Source organism: Paramisgurnus dabryanus, chromosome 20 (genome assembly GCF_030506205.2).
Source record: "Paramisgurnus dabryanus chromosome 20, PD_genome_1.1, whole genome shotgun sequence".
Lineage (NCBI taxonomy): Eukaryota > Metazoa > Chordata > Actinopteri > Cypriniformes > Cobitidae > Paramisgurnus > Paramisgurnus dabryanus.
The window spans coordinates 29,517,565-29,539,806 of NC_133356.1; the positions used below are offsets into that span (position 1 = coordinate 29,517,565).

At 40.2% G+C, this 22,242-nt stretch overlaps 1 protein-coding gene across 2 annotated transcripts in view; it reads right to left on the reverse strand.

Moving 5' to 3' along the window:
* Positions 1-7,565: 7,565 nt before the first annotated feature.
* Positions 7,566-22,242, reverse strand: part of meis1b (Meis homeobox 1 b) — a 62,687-nt gene continuing 48,010 nt past the window's right edge. The window contains exons 10-13 of one of the 2 annotated variants that reach the window (XM_073812889.1): positions 14,020-14,078; positions 13,011-13,100; positions 12,426-12,519; positions 8,718-8,858 (exon numbers count right to left, since the gene is read on the reverse strand). In XM_073812889.1, coding sequence (XP_073668990.1) covers positions 12,461-12,519; positions 13,011-13,100; positions 14,020-14,078 — 208 coding nt within the window. In that variant the 3' untranslated portion in view covers positions 8,718-8,858; positions 12,426-12,460. Of the gene's footprint in view, positions 8,859-12,425; positions 12,520-13,010; positions 13,101-14,019; positions 14,079-22,242 lie in introns of both variants that reach the window. The other variant, XM_065250951.2, reaches the window with a different exon arrangement.

The following is a 22,242-nucleotide window of genomic DNA, read 5'->3' on the forward strand; positions in this document are numbered from 1 at the left end:
GGTAAGTAGCCGATGGGCTCCCTACTGTTACATGACAAACTCCACAGCAGTGTGTTCACACTATTTCTAACTGAACCTCTTGTGCAGAGTCAGTCAGCCACTCTGATAGACTACATTGCTTTTTATAAACTGTCTATGGACCATAAACTACACAGCAGAAAGCGTGGCTTTGGGTTGAGCATGTCTGTGCAGGAACAGGACATTTGGAAGCATAGTTCTTCTGTTCAGCACATTTTAAAGTGTACATATTTACCAATTTCTTTGGACAAATATTTTGTAGTCAGGACTTCATAAAAGAAATGTTTCGAATTATAATAATATTGCACATCCATGTGTTGCCTGAAAGGGTGCACATTTAAAGTGCTAATATAACATAAACAGTCTTTTTGGTATAAACTTGTGGCCTGTCACATGGTCCAACGCCAGATTCAATCTCAGATATTGCAAAGTATTAAACTCCAAGGCGTTCATCGTGCAACCGTAAGCTCATAGTGAATGATGACTGAAAAGAAAACAAAACAAATGACTAAATGTATGAATATGAAGATTTTCAAATAAATGTATGAATGAGCCAACAGGATAATCCATTGTGATTTTTTTTAGCAGTGATGTAATCTCTCCACTCATGTTCAGGTTTAATGAGTGCTGTCATTCATGCTAAGATTGATCCTGCTATAAAGATAATAACACAACAACAAGAATTCAAAGCTCCTGATGCATTGTAATGATACCTGTAAAAAATTTAAGTTCATATTCGTGATTGTCTTGTGATGAAGTAGCCTATAATAAATCAAAATCTCATTGTCTACATGCCTCTTTTAAAAAAGAAGTTGTTTCCGTGCGCTTGCACGGTGTTTACAAGTAATGTAGTCGTGATAAAGTGTGAAAACGACTCTCGTTGATTAAAAGTATAAGGAAAAAACAGCTGCATACGACAAACTTATAATTAGTCTACTTAATAAACATTGCGGATCCGTTTCTGAAGCCTTTGCGTGCGCCTTGCTGCAACAATAACTAAGTATTTGCGTTTGATACACGCACTGCGACTTCATGGTGGGAAAGTGAAAACACGAAACTCCGACAAACTGACAAGGTGAGATAGTTTCTCGCTGACATTCTTAACCCGTCACGGATGTGTGCCTGATAATTATGCGCGCTGTAAGGCACAGATACACTTTGGGTGTTACTTTGAAATCGCTACCGGATTTAATTCATCATTAGGAAATGGTTGTCTTAAAACGGAGCTGGATGTGTGAATAAACAACTGTTTCATTTACAGCATTACTAGAGAATCAGTCCTGAACACAAAGACGCCGTTTGCATAGAGGAAACCATGCTTCAAAAAATACTACATGAAACTGAAGGCTTGTGTGCGTTTGTGTGTGTGCGTGCGTGCGTGCGTGCGTGAGTGATTACAATATTGTTTGATATTACCTTAAATCGGCAAATACAAAAATGCATTTTGTTTGACAACGCTGGAATGACTTATTAAGGTATGTAGGCCTAACTATTTTTTGTAAATTCTTTACAATATTAATTTAATATTCTATTATGGACATTTGCTTTGCTTGTGTAATGTAGACTGTGTGATAAATAACAGATCAGCACGTCATTAAGGCTTACGCATATAAATAAACTAAATGAAAATTAGAATGTTGATAATATTTCGTTGTTAAATAATAAGAGCTAAATTATTTTATATACATTTTTATTATTGTAAAGTGTTACACGCATTTAATTATTCAAGATGTATACGTTTGTGTTTTAATTAAATTATGAATTCACTGTCATTTAAATATACTTAATATAATTATTCTCTTTTTGCACCACAGACTGCAGGGCATTCAAGACGAAACTGAACACTATAATAATAGGCTACTGTAATTTAATACTGTAATATTGAAACCTTTCTTTTTTATGTGTCTGTTTTGGCCATTCTTGGCCCGCTGACCATCAGATTCTCGCACCAAAACCGGCACATCAAAAAGAAACGTTCCCATAGACCGAATTACAGCCTCCGAGAATAAATAAATGAGGAGCCCACTGGCCTCGGGTCAGAGGTTTATCACTCTTCTGCTATGCGAGTGGAATTTGTGACTCTCTGCCTTGTCTCAACTTGCAGCTCACATATTTACCTAAAGCAGTGGTGACCTTTTCACCTTCAGTTCCAGTCACGTGACAAACAGGGATTTTCTACTGTATCACAGTTTCTGTTTACACTCGACGCTTCTTTGTTTTCGAAATAATTGTATTTTTGTTTTTACAGGACATATCCTTTCATCGATTATATGCTCCATTGCATATATTAATAACGTAAATAAAACGTTTTTTAAAATGTTTTAATAGTAAATAATATTTAATACATATTGCATATAAATAAATAGCATTTTAACAACATGACCAACACAAATAAACGAAATAAATATATTATTTTAAAGACTAAAACTTGTTATATCCAGCAGCAACATGTTTTATTATTTACATTTTTATTTATTTCAATTGGAAACCTGTTTCACTTTAAATAAAATATACATTTCACAAAATATGATATATAATTTCCATTTTTCTTTTTTGTTTACAGAAATGCTTTCGCAAATACTATTTGCTTACGTAAGTGTTTGAGTTTCTTTAAACCTTTAAAAGTTCTCATAACTTGATAGGCTCTTTGAGGTTTAGTCTTTGAACATGTGTTGCGTTTATCTTTCTCCCCTAACAACTGATGCATCGTAACTTCACTGTCTCACCGCGGATCAAAGCGGCGAAAGAACATAAGTGGTTATTGTATACGCGAAACATAATACTTCATAACATAAAAGAGAGCGGAGAGATGATGCTGCTGAGTGCGTTTTGGCATTCATCAGGACTGTTGGGCAGGTGGGGGTCGGAGAGCTCTCATTAAAGCCTAACACACAACGGCTATTATTGGATCGGATCTCACCAGGTGAAGATGGGAGACGGGCTGGCGCACCTTTCACTGACATCCGAGGCTGCTTTACCAGCTCTTGTCCTTCGTAAGCCGCAGCCGTTGTGACCTTGATAGTGAGTGAGTGAGAGAGAAAGAGAGGGAGAGATACCAAGTGCGCGGTTATTTTGCACCATATATGCTAATTTGGTGAGGACCAGAACAGCAGTCTGTATAAATAGGATTTAATTTGTTTAACTAAAGTGGAGTGTTTAACTTTATTTGTTACAAATAAAATAATAATAATAATAATAACAATAACAATAATAATAATGTTAATCTCTCTAGAAAATGTATTACGCTTGTGTATTAATTACGCTGACAGCAGCCACAACAAAGCTAAAAGGTTCAGTAGCCTACCAGTAAACAAATAAACATAGCATTGCCGCCCTTTATTTCAAGTAGCGTAAAATGTAAAAACATAAACGTAAAATGTTAACACATGCAATCCTATTTCATTTAAATATTTACCTTTGGCTTTTTTAATTAACAACAATAAAATTCTTAATTTGCCATTAAAATAATTGTATGACCAATTTTATCCTCATCTTACTTCAGTTTTTATAAATATAGGGACCTTCGTTTAATCTCAGTTTCGTTGTGTGCTACACATGCTGCATTATCCGTGCTGGATGGAAAGGACGCATTTGCTCACCAAACCTCTAGCAGCTATGATATAATTACTTCATTTGCGTGCTTCATTTTGGTCTCAGTGTCTAAATTCAGTGCAATGTATAAAAAAATAAGATGCCACATGGTGTTTTGAAAATGTTGCTCTGGGCTATTGGCACAATAACAAGTAAATATAATTGCGTTAAGTCCTATCAATAGTCTTTACCAACCCTTACAAGAGCCTCATCTGCGTCATGCGTTAATAACTTAATTTGTTCTGTTTAGACACGCAAAGTGTCGCCACAGAAATAAAACGTAAAAAAAGCTGTCAAAAATGCTGCTAATAAACTGGAATTTGGTGTGCTTTGGGTTTCACAAGGTTTTTACAAAGTATATTTACTGTGACATTTAAAAAAAAATTAATTGTGGAGTAGACCAACTACGAAGCTGTTTAATAAGCGCTTATTAAATTGAACGGACAAGAAAGCAATCCTGCATACTCTAACCCCAGAATGCATGGCCCGCTTTCATTGATCACCCCCTTATGAGATAATGCAATTACAAACATCAATAAGGAGCTGCGAGGGGAATCATTACGTGGTGACAGTGATAGATGATAGTCTCTCCAACAATCCTGGAGCCCAGGGGCTTTCAGGGGTGGGCGAAGTCACCAAGGAAACAGATGACATCCAAAATGGCCATGGTGCAGTTTCGGACACTCCATCTCATCTCTCCAATCTTCTTTCTAGCAGCTCACCAGCTGCCATATAACATTATTCTGTGTTAATACACTTCCGTTGCTGCAGCAAAATTATACTTTTACATTCGCACATCAAACATTTTGCCCCACTTTTATGCATTAAATGGCATGTCTTTATATTTAGGGTAATTTCTTATTTGATTTATGAGATTGTTAAACGAATTCCTTATATTCCTTGTATTATATGTATAGATTTATTTAGATGTGATTAAACAATAAAATTAAAACTTTGTCCTTAAAAATGGCAATGTTTATTTGATATACAAGTGATGGTAAATACTTTATTTAGACAACTAAGTGGGCTGTTTTGGTTATACAACACTTTCCATGCATTTGATTGTAAATTATTAGATTTTTTCACATGGTTTGTTATGAAATCATATGTGTATAATGGTGTCATTATTAATTAAATTGCATTGTTTATTTTAGTCATTAAAATAAGTTACAATTTCTGAGAACATAAATGTGCTGAGGTTATGTTTTGTTTCTGCAGTATTTCTCACCAGCATACAAAAAGTCACAGACACAAACACAGTTCATGGCGAGTGGACATAACCCTCTCAAACATGACCAGTGAATCCGACGACATTTGCATTTGCCAGTGCTACTGCTGGCGTGCTGGGAGGACACATGACCCTTTGTGAAAGTTTTCAAACTGAAGCAAAACTACTTGAATACAGAGTACAGAAGGCAGAAACATGCAACAGCACAACCCATGTAGCTTTTTATGGGAGGCAGAAAGTCCTGTTTGGGCACCTCTGTGCTTATGGAACACATTTCTTTCAGTCATTACTCACAGAGTTCAGTATGTGGTCAAAGGCAGATAAAAGCTTTCTTCTTTCTTCTTAAACAACAGATGGAAAAGGCGTCGTCATTATATGTCTTTGACTGAGAATAAATGAAGAAAATCAATATTCATGTATTGCGAAGGGCAGTTGTTGCAAAGGTCACGAATCGTCGATTAATAAATTAACCGAGCCAACATCTAAACTCTTAACATGCCGTTTTATGCTCACTCTCTGATATAGTTGACACTTTTATTAAGGGATTTATGATATATGCAAAAAAAAAAAATCACTAACACTAAACTACATTAAAAAAACAGATACAAATGTTATTACAATGAGCTTATAGTTCGTTGATAGCCTGTTACAAGACATAACCACAATAAAATATGTGTTTATAAACCATATTGCAAAAAATCTAATTAAGTAGCCTACATACAGGCTAATGTTGATTAATATTATTCAGTATCTTAATTCATAGCAAAATATGGCCAAATTAAAAAGCTTATCATGTACGTGTTAACCTTAAATTATCAAAAATATTTTAATATAGTTATCATTTCAGTCCATAACGAAAAAACTTGAACGCACATTACACATACACATGCTCCCTTAAGGACAGTTTTCCAGATCCCCTAAAGATGGCAGTCAAACATGGGATTTATCTCCGCCTGTCTCCAGAGCAGCGAGTGGCGAACGGTTGAGGAATTCAAATCTGAGGAGCTGAAGCAGCGTCATTAAACCGTCGCCTGTGTCCCGCGTCGCTTGAGAGGAAAACATTCAGGAGAGAGACGGTAATAAAAACACAATAGCGATAGAAAACTGAGGGACGGGTTTGTGAAAGGGAACTTATTGATTTATTATGGGAGTGTAGTTTAAACTGGCACCCTTAAGCTACAAGACGGGTAACTTTTAAGCATTCCCTCAGGAAAATGCCACATTCCCTTTATTGGTCGTATCGAGACCACCGTAAACACACATTTCGATGAGTTGTGTCTGTTTTAGCGTCATTTAAGCGCCCAGTTTTCGCGGGTAGCTAAAAACAGCCGTCGTCTGGATAATGCCGTTTCGAGCGCTCTTGACGGAGCCATTGAGTGAGTGAAATAAGGCGTGAGGGGGAACTAATCTTCCCATTTAAGTGTTTGTGGCAATTTTATCTAAATGAATTTTAATGCTAAACGGGGGATAATTCTTCCTTTATCCGTCCCTCAACCTCATCTAGCCCCCAGTCTGAGCCTCTGTCAAATGGGCCGAACATTTGTTGCACATTAGCAATGTTAAACTTCAGTATGCAGCATTCAGGCAAACCTCGTCGTCATCTCTTTTTTCTTTAAGATTTTTGCAGACAAACCTCATTGCAACCTGTTTGCTTCTGAATTCCTCAGCTCTATTTACGCTATGCACGATGCCCCTTTTATAAAAGTTGTGAGCTACTTACCTTCTGCATTTAAAGGCAGCATGCAGGTAACGTTTACATTACACATATGCGTTATTATAATTGGGCTAACTACAACAAAAATGTGCAATTGCAAGTAACTCATAAAATAATTACATTAACTAGATGTTGTTTATTTGTATTACTCAATACTCAATTGCTGTAACATGGTCACTTTAATTTAAGGTGCTGCCAAGAGTTCTGGGATATATACTACGTGTGTGTGTGTGTGTGTGTGTGTGTGTGTGTGTGTGTGTACCTGGTAATTATCACGTTGTGGGGACCAATTGTCCCCACAAAGATAGGAATACCAGTATTTTTGTGACCTTGTGGGGACATTTTGATGTCCCCATGAGGAAACAAGCTTATAAATCAAACAGAATGATGTTTATTGAAAATGTGAAGTAGCTGAATGGTTTCTGTGATGGTTGGGGTTAGGGAATGGGGCAGGTAAGGGGAATAGAATATACAGTTTGTACAGTATAAAATGCATTACGTCTATGGAATGTCCCCACAAAACATGGAAACCAGAATGTGTGTGTGTGTGTGTGTGTGTGTGTGTGTGTGTGTGTGTGTGTGTGTGTGTGTGTGTGTGAGAGAGTTCTAAAACACAAATACTAGTTAATTATGTACCTGTGATTTGAACACCAACATAAGCTTTAGGTTTAAATATCTGTTACGACTTCCAATTTTGGTAATTTGACCAACAGGCTTAGTTTTGGATGGGAAAAGGATGTAATGTTTTCAAAACAGAAAACCGCAAATTAAAAATAAAACCAGTCTGCTGCTCACAGTTGCTATCCAATGGCAATAATCCAATCTACCTTATCATTCATAATTCATAATTAGACCCAGACCTCAGATGCTCTCAGATTTTTCGAAAATGTGTTTTCTGAATAAAAATATATATACACACACACACATATACATAAATCATAAAAAATAACCAGTATCTTTCAAATAAACCCATGCCCGTAATCCAAAAATTTATAAAATATAGCTTCTGTTCCCTCTTTTTACACAAAATTTATTCATTTACAATGTATACATAAAGTCTTCAAAGTTCAAACAAGTGATAGCAACATGTTTAACCAATATCCCAGAAAACAGGCTTGCTTAATCAAAGCATATGTATATGAATCCCAGATCCCATTTATAACTTAAATGCTGAAAGTTTGATGGGCTGGCCTTACGCACTCAGACTCACACACAATCACACACACAGACTTGTTCTTCACATTCAGCTTCTTCTCATACATCCAGTAATGGTAAATGAAAACAGTTTTCATTGGTTCCGATGTTGATGTGTTAAGCAGGGGGTGGTTCCATAAGGGAGTACAAACAATTTAGGAATGCAGAATGGAGAGCTCCTGAAAGACTGGGGGGATGTGGCTCAGACAGGTGGACGTCACACTGTTTTCCTAAGGCCCTGATGGCTCACAGGAAATCCACCCTCCCAAAGGACAAAAAAATGGCCTGGCAAAACGTGTATTCAATGACTTATTGATTTATTCACATATATTTTTTTCTTATTTAAACGCAATGTGATTTATGGAGGAGGCCAAAAGTCTATGGAGATGGCACACACATAGTGTGGAAAGAAAAAGTTCACATCCTTTTTTAAAAAAATCTATTAGAAACAACATAATATGCAGAACAATACGATAGCATTTACAATACTTTTTTCCCAGTTCTTATGAAAGTCCAATGCAATTTTACAACAGTATACAGTATGTCCTCATCCCTCCCACCTAGAGGCTGATATAGTAATAAATTCAATCTTTCTCTCTCTTTCTTTCTCTCACTCACCCACTCTTTGTTTCTAAGCAAAGGGCACATCCATTTAAAGTGTCCCATAGTATACAGAAATCGGCTTCTTTCTTGGTCCAAGTCTCTAGCCAAGATTCAAGCTCCTCAGTCTCTGTAATGAGTCTTTATGTGATGGGTGTGAGCACCGGGAAAACCAATCGCAGCTCCTCTTCTATCCGTCACAATCATTTAAAGAATCCATTTTAGTAAGTTACTGGGCATGGATGTCCATGAATTGTCCTCCCATTGTAGGGTCTCCAGGATTGAACATAGGGGGGCTAGAGGCTGACATGGGCATGGCAGGGTGAGGTGGTCCTCCGTGCATCAACATCGCTGGGTGGTGAGGGTGTCCAGGGATGTAGGAACGCATGGGAGGGCCGTGCCGCAATTGAGCAGGGTGGTGGGGCATCTGAGAGGCGCTGTAGCCTGGTTGCCCCATAGCCATACCCACGGGGCCACCGTGTGACAGGTAATCCCCTGGCATGCCTTGCAGTCCTACAGAGAAGAGAGATAAGGTTTAGGTTATTAAAGCTGGATCTGGAAAACATGACATTATTTTGAAGTTTATGGATCTATTCATAAGGAAGGTCATCATGCCAATAATTCCCTTCACAAGGAAAATATTATCCTGCAATCACAGTGTCAGAAAGTGTGACTGAGTCATGTGGTTGTAAGAGAAGCATTCGAAAAAAGGACTGTCCTTTGTAATGAATGGGAAGAGAGTAGAGGAGGAATACATGTAGTGGGAGAGGGTGTCTCTCTAGAGACTAACTCAGTGGCCTTGAACACAGCACTTTGCTACTGCATGCACCAGGGATCTGTACTCAGTGCTATATCCATCAGGCCTGGAATCAGCTGTAGTCCTACTAGCCTATTCAACCAGAAGGCTGCCCTTCACTAAGGTCAATACCAAATAACTACATTAAAAAATAAACAATGTTTTGAATATTCACAATATATTCACAATCATTTTTCCATGATATAACAACATTGTGAATTTTACTGTGTTACTCTTGCTTGTACTACAACTTGCATGTATGAGAAGTATTAAGACCTAGTTGAAATTAAAATCAAATTAAAAAATGAAACTGTTTTAATATATCTATTAACAACTCAAAACTTCAACTTATCGATTTAAGACTTTGTTTGGGTCATCAATGTTCCACATACATGTTTAAAAATATAGCCATTTTAGAGGAAATACAAACATATGTAGATATAATTTAAAATTGTTAAAATGTATATGTTCTATTTAGGAATGATTTATTATTTTCTGGGCAAGCATAAATAAGTGCGCACTCTCCATTAACCGCTTTCAGGTCAAAGTAATACCATTATGACATCTAACATTGAATAAATCGGAGGTGGAAATTAACTGGTATACGTTCCAAGCACGAGCAAAGTCTTTTTGCCAGAGGAGACCACAACAATGACAAATGAGGTAAAATAAGCCATGCTTTTATTCTGTCTTCTCCCCTCACTTATCTCACTTTAAACACAATGAGCAAAGGTCTGTGGCTCGCTCCGAGAGTCCCTCTGAGAAACACCGCCATTGTGCTCAAATTAAAGACGAAAGGTGAAAATTTACAAAGGCCGTCACTTGAGAGGCCTCACCTGGGTGAGTGCACGTGCCATGAGCAGAAAGGCCAATAACCTTGTGACAGCAGCAATACAAAGCAACAAATCAACCTCTAGTTTAAAAAAAACCCTTTTGTGATTGCTCTAGTTATGGGTCTTTAGGTTGCAGCTTTCAAATTGCATGTAGAACGGTTTGTGCTTTGCACTAGCACGTGAAGCCGTAATCTGTATGCCCCTGCAATTATTCTTTGCTGAAGGCCTGACCCGAGCTTTTGAGAGGTCGTCAGCTGTATTTGATTTCAATCTGTGAACATGTCGTTTGGTGAATATCGTTGTGAAGGAAAACATGCACTCTATCAGAAAAACAATGCTTGGCTGTTAAAAGGGCACACGTTGCAAATGCGGGTTTTCACTTAATAAGTTAATCAATACATTGAGTTCTTTGCCTGTCTATTTTCAGAGGCGCAATGGGACCGAATCAACAGGGGCTGTTTGACACAGACAATACAGGAGCCAAATCCTTCCCCCCTTAAAAGTAAAAGTTCAGAGTAGAAAAATGGGTACCTTGACCCTGCAAAAGGTTAACAAACTTCTGCTTAATGGTTGGGAGGAATGAAAATTCAAACAAAGAAGTCTCCAGCAGGGCTTCCAGCTCACCAAAGCATACCAGCGGCGTTCAAGTATGGGTGGGGAGGGGAACATTTTTGTCCATATGCCCATAATTAATGCTCTCTGCATTCGCTATTGTCTTGAAATTAAAACGAAAAGAATTTTGGCCACCCTTGGCTAATTTTGTTGAAGAAACACAAAGAACGGTAAGGGGAAATTGCCATAAAACAGTCATTCCCTCGTTTATCAAAAGCTTGCCCTCTTCTGCTCGAATAGCTAGGCTTTACCCACGCTGACAGGTGTATTGTTTCTGAGAGCTATAAGCTCTATAATCGTCATGGGCAGAAAGCATAACGCTTTCCTAAGTAGGTTTAATTGGCTTTGGTTTTAAGTAATGTTGCAGTGTGACTGCTTGGAACCCCTTAATTTCAGATCCTGAGACTTTGCAGCAAATAACTGCTTAATCTCGCCTTGAGGAAAATTCCTCAACTAATGAAAATTGCTTATAAAATAAAATGAAGCCTTGGTCTCTTAATCAAATAAGATAACGTTTTTGTAATAACCTATTAATTTAATTGGTCATGAAGTATAAAACACATCACTTACATTTAATTGACCTAGAAACTGAAGTAACAATATTTAAATTAGACAAGCTAGGACATTTTAGTGATGAAGCCATAAAGACCAGGCAGTCTTCGCAATGGCGACATATTTCTGTCACACTCTGCCTCCTTTTCTCTCCTCATTTCCCCTCATTCGCTCGCTCTCGTTTTCCCCTCAACCCTTCTCATCTAAGATTCCACACGCGGCCCAATTATAGAATTCGGCAAGCAAATTGAGGCTGTTTAAAGCAGGTTTCTCTTCTGTCTTCTGGGAACTACGGCAGCTGCTGTAAGCAGCCATTTGGACACGAGGAAACACTCACAGCGTTTAGATATGCACACAAAGACGATGCACAGGGGCGTGACGTTTTAAAGCTCTTGGTTAAATACAGTGAAGTAGAGAGTATCTTCGAAAACAGAGGCGTTCTGTGCGTGGCTGCATTAATGATCGCTATTTTTGTATGCCGAATAAGTCAAATCCATTTGTCACGCTGCTTGTGATGGCATATTTAATTTGGATATAGTCAATTAGGCTGGACTAAGCTGTGTACCCTGCTGCGCACACCTCCATTTTGCACTCCTTCATCTCCCCTGCCTTTGCTATTAGTAATCCTATTAGGAAAGACAGACAAGAAAACAGTGGACCAAGTCAGGGTCGATAGAAGCAGCTCCACCTAAAACATTCCATGAAAGACTGACATAATTTCCAAATGTGTGGCTATGTGTTTGGCTGTGAGGTGAGAGAGAGAGAGATTCTTTGTATGTCGCCTCGCAGGTTGGTGTATAAATGTAACCCATGCATCAACTGTAGGGAGACAGATTTATGACACTTCGGGGACATGCACTTTTCCTTCCTTGCACTGCTGCAGACTGCTTACATTTTGCCAATCAGTCTGTTGCTATGGTAACGCACCCCTCCCCTTCTCCGACCAAAACCCCAATCTCAATCCCCACACCCTCCATTTGCCTCTTTCCCCATACAGCTATCCCTCCTCCCTCTCTCTCTCTCGCCCACACTGATTTTCCTTTACTACTCAATGTACTGTTTAATCATCTGGCCAAGTTCACAAGTCAGAAAGGAGAGCACAAATCACAAAAAACACAAACTCCTGATCAAGGCTTGTCACCCACAAGAAGAAATATTAGTATTGGTAAGCAAGAAAAAGCAGCATGTTGTTTAGAAGGAAAAGATCCATTCCTCTCCCATTTCATGAAAGCAAATCAAGTGTATTGTCACATCGTGAATGTTTGGTGACCCTGCTTTTGTACTTACTTCCCCCATTGCTTTGCGATTGGTTAACTAGTAGGTTACATGTAGTGCCACTGTCCCTCCATGCCCATATTCATGCCCATCCCACTCATAGGCCCTAGAAGGAGAGAAAACAATCGAAGAAGAAGATGCGGAAAGATGAGAAAATAAACAGACCACGACTCAAGAGACAAGAGGTCTAGAAACAAAAGCATGATCCCAGTTTATTAAAAAGAAAGGAGTGGAAAACCATATGGTACAAATGAGACAATACAAGTAAACAAACCAGTAAATAATGCATTCAGAGGCTAAAGGTTGGAAAAAAGCCTGGCTTTGGACAAATCCTGCGGCTTAACGGGTAAGGTGGGAGGGGGATGAGTGGTAAGTGACCAGTTGTTCAGGATGGAAGAGGCGTTGATACAGAGAGGAGAGCAAATTCTGGTAGGATGGGTATTAGACAAGAAAGGTTTTTAAAAGGAAATGTGGGGGTACAAAGGGATTCGATGCATTTGAACACACCTGTGCTAACCAAGGGTCAGACCAAAAAGGGGGTAGTGAGGGGGGAAGGTGGGAGATATCAGAGGAGAAGAAGGCACGCCAAGGTCTTACCAGGTGGTCTTATTCCCATGTGCTGCTGGCCGTCCATCACAAAGCCTCCCATGGGTTGACCATCTGGGTTGTAGGGAGCTCCTTGACTTACTGCAGGAGGGCATGGTAAGGGAATGTGGGGGAAACGAACAGTGGTCAATTAGTGGTTTTAATTAAGTTTCAGTCACAGGAGAAACATCATCTGTTAATGTACGCACAGACTGGGGCATTCTGCTCAGTTTCTTTTGGTTTTGTGGGATATAACACACCTGACAGAACATGCCCAACAAAGCTCAAGTACTATGAAAAACACTATAGGATACATTTTGTGACAACACAAACTTGATCTTAACAATGACAGTACTCGTGAAATTAGTAAAAATATATATATATGAATGAGAAGAAAAACCAAAGTGATAAATACTTTCCCACATGAGCTAATTGAGATGTACTTATGTGATTTTACACATTTTTTTAAGTGTCTGTGCATTGGGTTATTTGGTCAAAAACAACAGCTCAACCCCAATGAATGCCTTTGAACTTTACTGAGACCCTAATGCAACCCTGCCCTCTGAACCCTATTACAGGTAATAAACTTTACAGCAGTCCACAACAAGCCATGCACCCAGGGCACTTCTAACTAAGGAGGAACTGAGAAGAAGCTGGGAGGCCAAACACGCTCACTAGACATAAAATGACATATTAATCTTTCCTTAGTTTGGCCAAATAGGTTTCCACCTTTCAGTTGTTTTAGATGAGCTTAACACGGAGCAGTCAAATATTGTTGTTGATGTTTCTAGTTATAGTTATATCCACTGGATATGTTTGCTTACTTCCCTCCATCATTGGGTTATATAGCGCCCAAGTCAGCATGATTAGTGCTTTGGGTTAATTGGATGGATTTTAGTGGTCAATCGTTGTTGACATCCAGGCTAGGCTAAGCATTTACCGGCAGGTGGGCCTCCGGGTTCATGGCTTGCAGGAGGCTTTCGCCTGCAGGACTTGAATACAGAAACTATGGGGGACTTGCCTGCTCGGTTGGACTGGTCGATCATCGGCTGCACTATTCTCCTTCTTGCGTTAATGAACCTATAAAACACAAAAAGAAGCAATGTATGATCAGATTCTTGAATGCATGAAGGAAAAGTTGGCTGAAAGTCTTTTCATAAACACAGTCACGTCCAAGCCTGCTGTTGCCCGGACCAGCCCAGATAACTAATCAGAGGGGTTATTGAGGGATTTTTTTTCTCTAATCCTCTAGTACTCCAGTGGGAGTGTCAGAGAGAAGTTGTTCCATAACACAGAAATGTTCACAAAGCTTATGACTTGTACAAACTTGTGCCGGCTCAATATATATTACCAACTAAGAACAAGTGTACAAAAGCACTTTTAAGAAAGTGGTGTTTTTCCTCTTTGTATGCATGTTCAAAAGAATTTTTCCTGCTTTATTTTAAACAGTCAAGTCATTCGAAACCCTCGTGCCAGATGTAACAGTTGATTTCCACAACAGGAATTAATTTGTTTAGGGGATGTTTGCTAACAGAGAAAGTGTTGCATTGTCAAAGAACACACTACAATTCGTGTTTTCTTTTCCTTTCTTTTCCCTAGAGAAAGAATAATACAACTGCAGGTTCATAAGGTGATCTTTTCTTCTCTAAAAGAATCGTCTGGCCTTACATGCACTGCATTTCTGCATATCGTGCATAATGTTTGTGACAAAAACATATCTGGCCCCTGTGGCTTCTGACCCCCAACCTCCGCACACCATACATTGGTCTTGTTCTGCCTAAATCCCCTCTGGTGACCCTTTGACCCCTGTCACCTCCAGGAGACCAAGCTCAGGGGTTCCAACTTGATTTATGTCCTCCTGCTGTTACCACAGTTGGACACTTCCATTTCATCCTTTGAGGGGGGAATTAGTAGACTTTTAAGGAAACAATAGGCCTGCTACTCTTTTCAGGCTCAGAAAGAGAGGAAAGCCTTGGGGTGGAGGGAGAGAGTAAGAAAAAGCGACAGACCTAAAAATAAAGAGGAAAATGCAGATCTAATAGACAATGAGATGTTCACATAGGCATCTGCAAAGCGGCTTCCTAATTATAAAGCGGTTAGTTACGACTCAAAATTCTGATTGGTTGAGAGCATTTCTATGAAAAATCCATATAAACACTCCTGTAACTATACTTTCTTTACTAACTAATGCTGTTGATATGTTACTTAAGGTTAATGAACTATATTATTATATATTGTGAACATTTTTATTAATAAATGTTACCTTTGCTTCCCATTGTATCTAAGAATAACCCTTTCCCATATTAAAATTACTGTAATGCACTGCGTCTTGTGGGCCTTCAACCTTTATTTAAATGTTCTTTGCTCCTTTAAATCTATTTCAACAGAGGACACAAGTTTCCCATATACTTATCACCAATATCAACTTAAAGTTTGAAAAAAAAACATGGAGGAATGTACTGACATGGCAGTGCACCATCAAATGAGGGAATGTCTGGAGTTTTATCACCAGCAGTGGGCTGGAGTACAGGGGGAGTCTCGGGACTAGGCATTCCTTTTACTGCCTTCATCTCAGGCTGGGGTCAAAGGGGGGGCACTGTTGTCTATCTGCTGACCTCTGCCGTTTGGATTTTCCTCCCTCGCTCTCTCTCTGCCTTTTTCTGCTCACTTTTTTGAAATGTGGAAATGGCTGTTCTTTCTCTTTTTTTTTTTTGAAGGTATCTTAAGCTTCCTCTCTCGCTCTTCACTATATCTAAGGCCAGATGCGCAGAATGCTGGAACAAAGGACAAGTGCTACACAATACCAGGCAGGGGGATAGAGGGGGGTGGTAGGAGTGCGAGGAAAAAGAAAAAGAATGGTCATGCTCTGTTCTGTGAGCCAGGCGGACGCCCTGGCGCTGACGGTTAAGAAGGCAATCAAAAGGAGCAGAGAGCCATACGGGCCCGCTAAATCTGCCGCCTCCATTAGGAGTAAAAGTTCACCTTTGCACGACCTCTTCGCGCTATAGGACTGCGTTTATGGCCTGTTCAGTTTCTACTTCCCATAGGCACACAATGAACACAACTATTCAGCCCAGCTTGGGACAATGGGGGGCTATTTTAAAGCAAAACGCCACTAGTGGCACCTCTGAAATAAGATAAAAAGAGGAGGGTTAAAAATACAGGGCTTTACTAAAAAGGAGAAGAAAAAGATTGAATTGAGAGCTTTTATGAGCCAAATGAACCTTGATAGAGGCCAGAGTTTGGTCTTTCTCATCTTGTTGTGTGTGCGTGTGTTTCGTAATGTGCTGGAGAACTGTTCCTCATTCCCGTCTTTACTGACAGCCGATCTGATCTCTGTCTGGTCTGCCAGGCCCTCTGCTAATATCCCACTCTCATTACAAACGCACAGGTGTAGCACAAACGGCACGTGAAATGGCCAATTAAAAGCAAGAAATTGTCTTTTTCATCAGCTGCCTTTGTCGCGTGACCAATTAGAGAATAATTTAATAAGCCCCGCTGGAAAGATCCGGATTGAAGATACAAAAGGTTACGTTTCAGTATGTCTATCTAAATGCATATGAAGTGTGCCATTTTTCTCAGAAATGCCCTCTTCGTTCGCTTGTTCGCTCTCCCTCAGATGTGTGAGGTGGTGCACGCATGACAACAGAGGACCAAATTCACTCATGAAATCACATTTCAACACACTCAGCTACATTTACATGTATATTAAAAACCCACAAACAGGCATATAATACTGACGGAATAGAGTGATCGGATAAATCAGATCTGCATCTGCGGCTCCGCAGGAATCTCACCGCAACAAATGCATTCGAACTAAAGAATGCATAGATGTTATGAGCTTAGTGTAATTGTTGCTTAAAATAAAGTTAAAGCGCTTTATCAAGTACCCCTAGGACTAGCTCGTAACTTGGTGTTAGAAAGTAACTAAAAGTAGCATGCTGTAAGCGCAACTAGATGTTTCATAACACTCGTTAATTTATTTTAACTAGCTGATGATTCACATTACAAAACTCATCTGATGACCAATTGTATTATCAGTGACTGCGCCAGAGATCTATTTACTTATTTCGCATGTTGGCATGCCTTAAAGGAAATTTCATAAATACAATCATCTCGTCTCGGCCTCAAAGTCATAAAAGTCCACCTTGGCTCCTCCCCTGTCAGAGTCAATCTGGGGTCAGTTGCTGTGTCCTGCCTGTGTTTAAATAAACTAGTCCAGCTGTTTGCTGCACAAATTCCATTTACACTCTTTACTCCCCCCGATCCGTCCGCTTTCTCTCTCTCTCTCTCTCTCTCACACACACACACACATTTACACACTCCCTTTAATCAGCGCATAGCACCCAGCATTGGAGGAGTGGTGATAACCTGTTTCATTGCTTGAGGTTTGCAGGAGGGAACAGGACGTGCATAAAGGACCAACGTACTGACACCCGCTCGCATCTCTCACCTCCAGACAATTCCATTCAACCCCATCACACCGTCTGCCTCCCCTCGCACTGCATATTGCTGCTTTTCTCACCTCTCCTCGCTTTGTTAATAACACCGGCCTCCCCCTCAACCCCAGTGTTGCATCTAAGACAAGCATGCATAGTTGGTGTCCCATAAGAATAATAGAAATGGTTCTTTCCTATGATACAAAGTTTATCAAAGCTAAAGTTTTTTACTGAAGTGACCATTGCATTTGATGCAAATCAAAACATCAACCGCGTGTTTTTGTGTGTTTAGGACCAAAATGAACAATTGGGACTAGATGAAATAATTTTTTGGACACCATCAACTCATCTTTTGTCTTTCTTTGCTGTAGTTGCCAACACCAGCTCCTGCATTATAAAAACCCATAAGAGCATAAACACAATATTAGTGTATTTCCTTAATCAAAAATAGCTTACTTAAATAGGTAAAGGGTTTATAGCAGCACTACTGGTTTTTACGTCCTGTGACCTGCCAAATTTAGCTGTGGCTCTCACTTTCAACCATCGCAAGTTCAGGAATCAACAATAATCAATCCCACTTTTAAATGCAGTTGTCCCTCCCTAAAAGGTTTTCCTTGGTTCTAATTCCCACAGACATTATAGGGATTACCTGGCCCATTCCAAGCACAGCAGAGCAGCCTGTCCAAAGAAAACAGAGGAGACGCAAAAGGGGCTTTTGGGTAAGTCTCAAGCAGAGGCTGGTCTAATCCCTGTTGCATCAGCCCCCCTCCAACAGAGGCTGGCCATTACTTCGGCAAACTCACCCCAAGTGCACCCCCACAAGCTCTGCTCGCCAAACAAAGTCGAAACCTTTCCATTAACAGAGCTGTGAAGTCCCATCTAAAGCTGCTTTTAAAGAGTGGGGCCGCCGCCTGGGGGCTGAGGAACACGCTTTATAAACACGCTGCCGATTGGTGAGAAAGTGCGAGAGGCGCAGTGGTGATCGCAATGAGTTGCTCGGGAGAAGAACGCAGCCAGGAACATGCAGGAAGACCACAGACCTGAACGCCTCCAGCCTGAGGCGAAATCATCGCTGTGATCTTACTCTATTGCAGCATTCAAACCGACCATTGAAAGACAAACTGCGCTATTGCGATGTGCTGGATGTGCTTCAGAGAAAGGAAGAAAGACAAGGTTCCCCACTACTCTGGAACTGGGGACTGTGAGGTCATTCTTGGCATGAACACGGCCTGCCTGCTCTCTTCTGATTCCCCACCCAGTCCAGAGAGAGTGAGTGAGAGAAAGCAAGCAAGCAATAATACATCAGTGAGGGAGGGCACCATCGCTTGCCCACTTCATAAACACAACATTGGAACCTTCTCCATTCCCTGCCAGTCTCTATCTCTGAGGGCTTTTTATGTTGGGTTATGCCACAGGCTAGCATTTGGGCACTACCTCTCTGTCTGGGCAAACAACCAGAGTGCATGGGTTTGTGTGTGTGTGGCAGCCATAGGAAATGACATCACGGCGGCAAGTTTATGGTTCTCCACCTAGCTGTCACTGTGCAGGAGTGGAGAGCTCTTGTTGGCACAGCCAATTCTATTGACACGCACATAATTTAATGACTTATGATCACACTTGCACATAAGACCTTACTGGCATTACAAACTATCGACTAACAGCCGGTGTAGAAACAGTTTTTTCCTCAATAACAAATGTCATGTTAATTTGAATAACGAGCAGAGACTATCAATGAAAGCACAGCATGTGTGTGGTCTGACCAGTTTAGTCACTTTTTATAGCAATGTATTTAATATACTGAATAATAAACAATTACAGGGCATTTGGTATTTAATATATAGTGGGATTTTGGACTAATGAATTGCACAATCAGTATGATGCGGCAAAAACCAAGCGGACAACAAAATTGCTCATTACTTTTCATCGCACTTGATGATTGCGGCACTCTGACTTATTTGAAAGTAGTAGCTTTTATGTTTTGTTGCTTTATTGCGTCGCATTCGGTTATAGGACACTGTGCTGAAGATAATGTAGGTGTATGCAAAGTATGTTAAAATTCTTGTTTCTTAGCACTCAAATCAACTTGCCAAAGCAGCATTTGCTCAGCCAATGAGCTTAGGGGAAAATTGTTTGTCCGACCAACAGAAGATAGGTGTAACTTTTAAGAAACCTGCTTGTCGGAAGTAATTTCCGATATTTGGTGACGTTTCTGTTGCAGAAATAATAATAATTCAGGCAAAACCATATTCGGTTAATATTTATAATACAAATATAGAACGTGTTACTCGCTCTTGTATGCTTATTTTGGTGGTTGTTGTTGGAGAGGTGAAGTTCGGCATGACCTTGCAATCACTGTAATGCTAAAAGCTCATTAGCTAATCAGTGGTCTGCTCGCTAATCAGCAGTCCAATCTGTTCCTAGATTTATAAACATAACCAATATGCTGTAGTGCAAAGCCGTCTGTCATGTTCACATTCCCTCACAAAAGAGAGGATAAAAAGGAGAGAAATGAAGAAAAAAAATGTAGGCAGTGCCTGGGGCTCATTGTGATGTAAGACAGAGAGAGAGAGTGAGCAAGAGAGGAGGGGTGCACCCTTGTACGGTTCACAGACTCGGTACGAAGGCATTCGCACACACATGCACACACACATATCCTACGACAACTTACTGCCAAGTCATCCATGCACATATATCTCCACATATAGGAGACAGAGAAACTACTTTAACTGCGCTGTTCTCATTTGCACACGCACATTCGCGCGCAGTCCAACGCACACACGCATGCACAAACACACCGAGAACCACTCCAACTTGTCTGCTGTTGACACAACACAGATAGAGATCAGGTCTGAGCAAGTGCTGAAATTCCAGTATGGCAGAATTGTTAGCAAATACTCGAGAACTGCATGAGCTCAACTGCGCAGAAAGGCAAACAATCCTTATATCCATCCAGGTTTAAGGAGCTGAGCTCTCCACAATGTCTCCATCTTTGCCTGATGCAGCGAGGGGATTTTCAGGGTGTAGGCTGCGTCGGCATACTTGGTGTCTCTCTGGTGTAAATATGTCTTTTGTTTGCCGGGTTTGACCCCAGGGTGTGTTGGTATTTTGTTGAAAGGCCACGGATATTCAAGCTAAAGCACCTTGACAGATAGGTTGTGCGAAGACCGCTTCGGGACACCTAGACCTGCTCGCGTCCTGTGAGCCGGTGCTCATGCATGGCCATGCACACACACATATTTGTGTACAACTCGCTCAGGCGCGTTGCATACAAAAATAATTATAGTTTTAGAAACGCATACACACACAAACAGCTCATTGCTCAAATAAGGCTTTTAGGTGGCTCACAAGTCCTCAACTTTCTCAGATGGGATTTTTTTGACTTGCACAAATACTATAAACCACTAAAATGTAACATCAAATTTAATAAGAATATTTTGACTATTTTGAAAATCTGCTAATGTATTATTTTGGAAACTCTGACCCCGGTTTTTGTGATATTATTTAGGAGACATGTGTGACATTACTAAGGTATATAGTGAGATACTAGGGAGATGTGATTTTTCTTTCCTTTAGTTAAAAATGTTGTCTGTCATCTCCTTAAGATACCTGTTGGGTCAAAGGTCACATTTTCCCTTTAGGCTAAAGGAACGTTGCCAAATGCTACACACGAAGAGCGCACAGAGCTTTTCTTGAACAAGTTTCAACTTCTCTTGACATGGGCGGGCTTGGCTGTCAGAGAAGTGAAGCATGCCAGTCATCCAGTTCTCGCTCTCTTTATTTCTCTCTCTTGTTTCTTCTCTAAGGCGCAGAAACCTGATCCCGGGTGTGTGGACGCTGTTTCTCTAAAGTAGCCCCGCCACACTTCACTCCATGCTTTTAAGACTTTCATAAAAGCCGCCTTATTGACAAAACAATCCATCCCTAAGGTTTAAACAGCATCTTTAAAGGGATTATTAAATTCCGTCAGGAAGGGAAGAATGGGCAACATGTGAAACCCGATGACCGGCCCATTGATTTTACATCACTGATCTTTATGGAGTGTTCTGAGAATGCTTCGTCTTATCGTAACGGCTCAAAACTTTACTCTTTCTGTCTACCCCTTTCGGTTTTATTGCTCCACCGTTTTGTCTTTACATAGAAGCTTTCATGATTGTATGTAAATTGAGTAACAACTGACTGTACCTCCACATCTTAATACGCTTGCAAATGATCCCTATTAAAGCTCTGACATCTGCCTCCAAAAATAGCCCGGGCCGACGATCCATATTCCCTCCTCGACGCCACATTCGCTCACTGCGCCTCGGACTACTCTGTCTGCTCATGCGTGCCCTTTGTGTGCGTATGCGTGTGTTTCTGTGCTCATGTGTGCGTAAGGGTGTGACTAAGTGTGACTATTGGGTATCATTCGGGTTTGACTAACGGTTTTTGAGCATTCTCAATGCATGCTGACTAGAGTATGCACACATACGCATGCTTATTGTTAATACGTGAGCCTGGATTTGAAGCAGTCCCTTACGTTATGTTAGCGCAAATAATTCATGAGTGATCCGCACCTCATGCGGCCTTTAGCATTTCTTATTTAATCTTCAGTCTGCGGATTCTCTAAGTCCTCATCAATAATAAACACATACATGTGTGTTAACAAGTCTAAGGGAGCAGAGCATCTTAAGGGAACTGTAATTATTGGTTCATCCTTTGTTTAGCTTTGACTGTTTGTTTGGTGTTACACTTTAGTTGGCACCTGTTCAGTTTTGGTTTATACATCAGCAAACATTTTGCTTAGAGAAACGATTAAATAATACGGA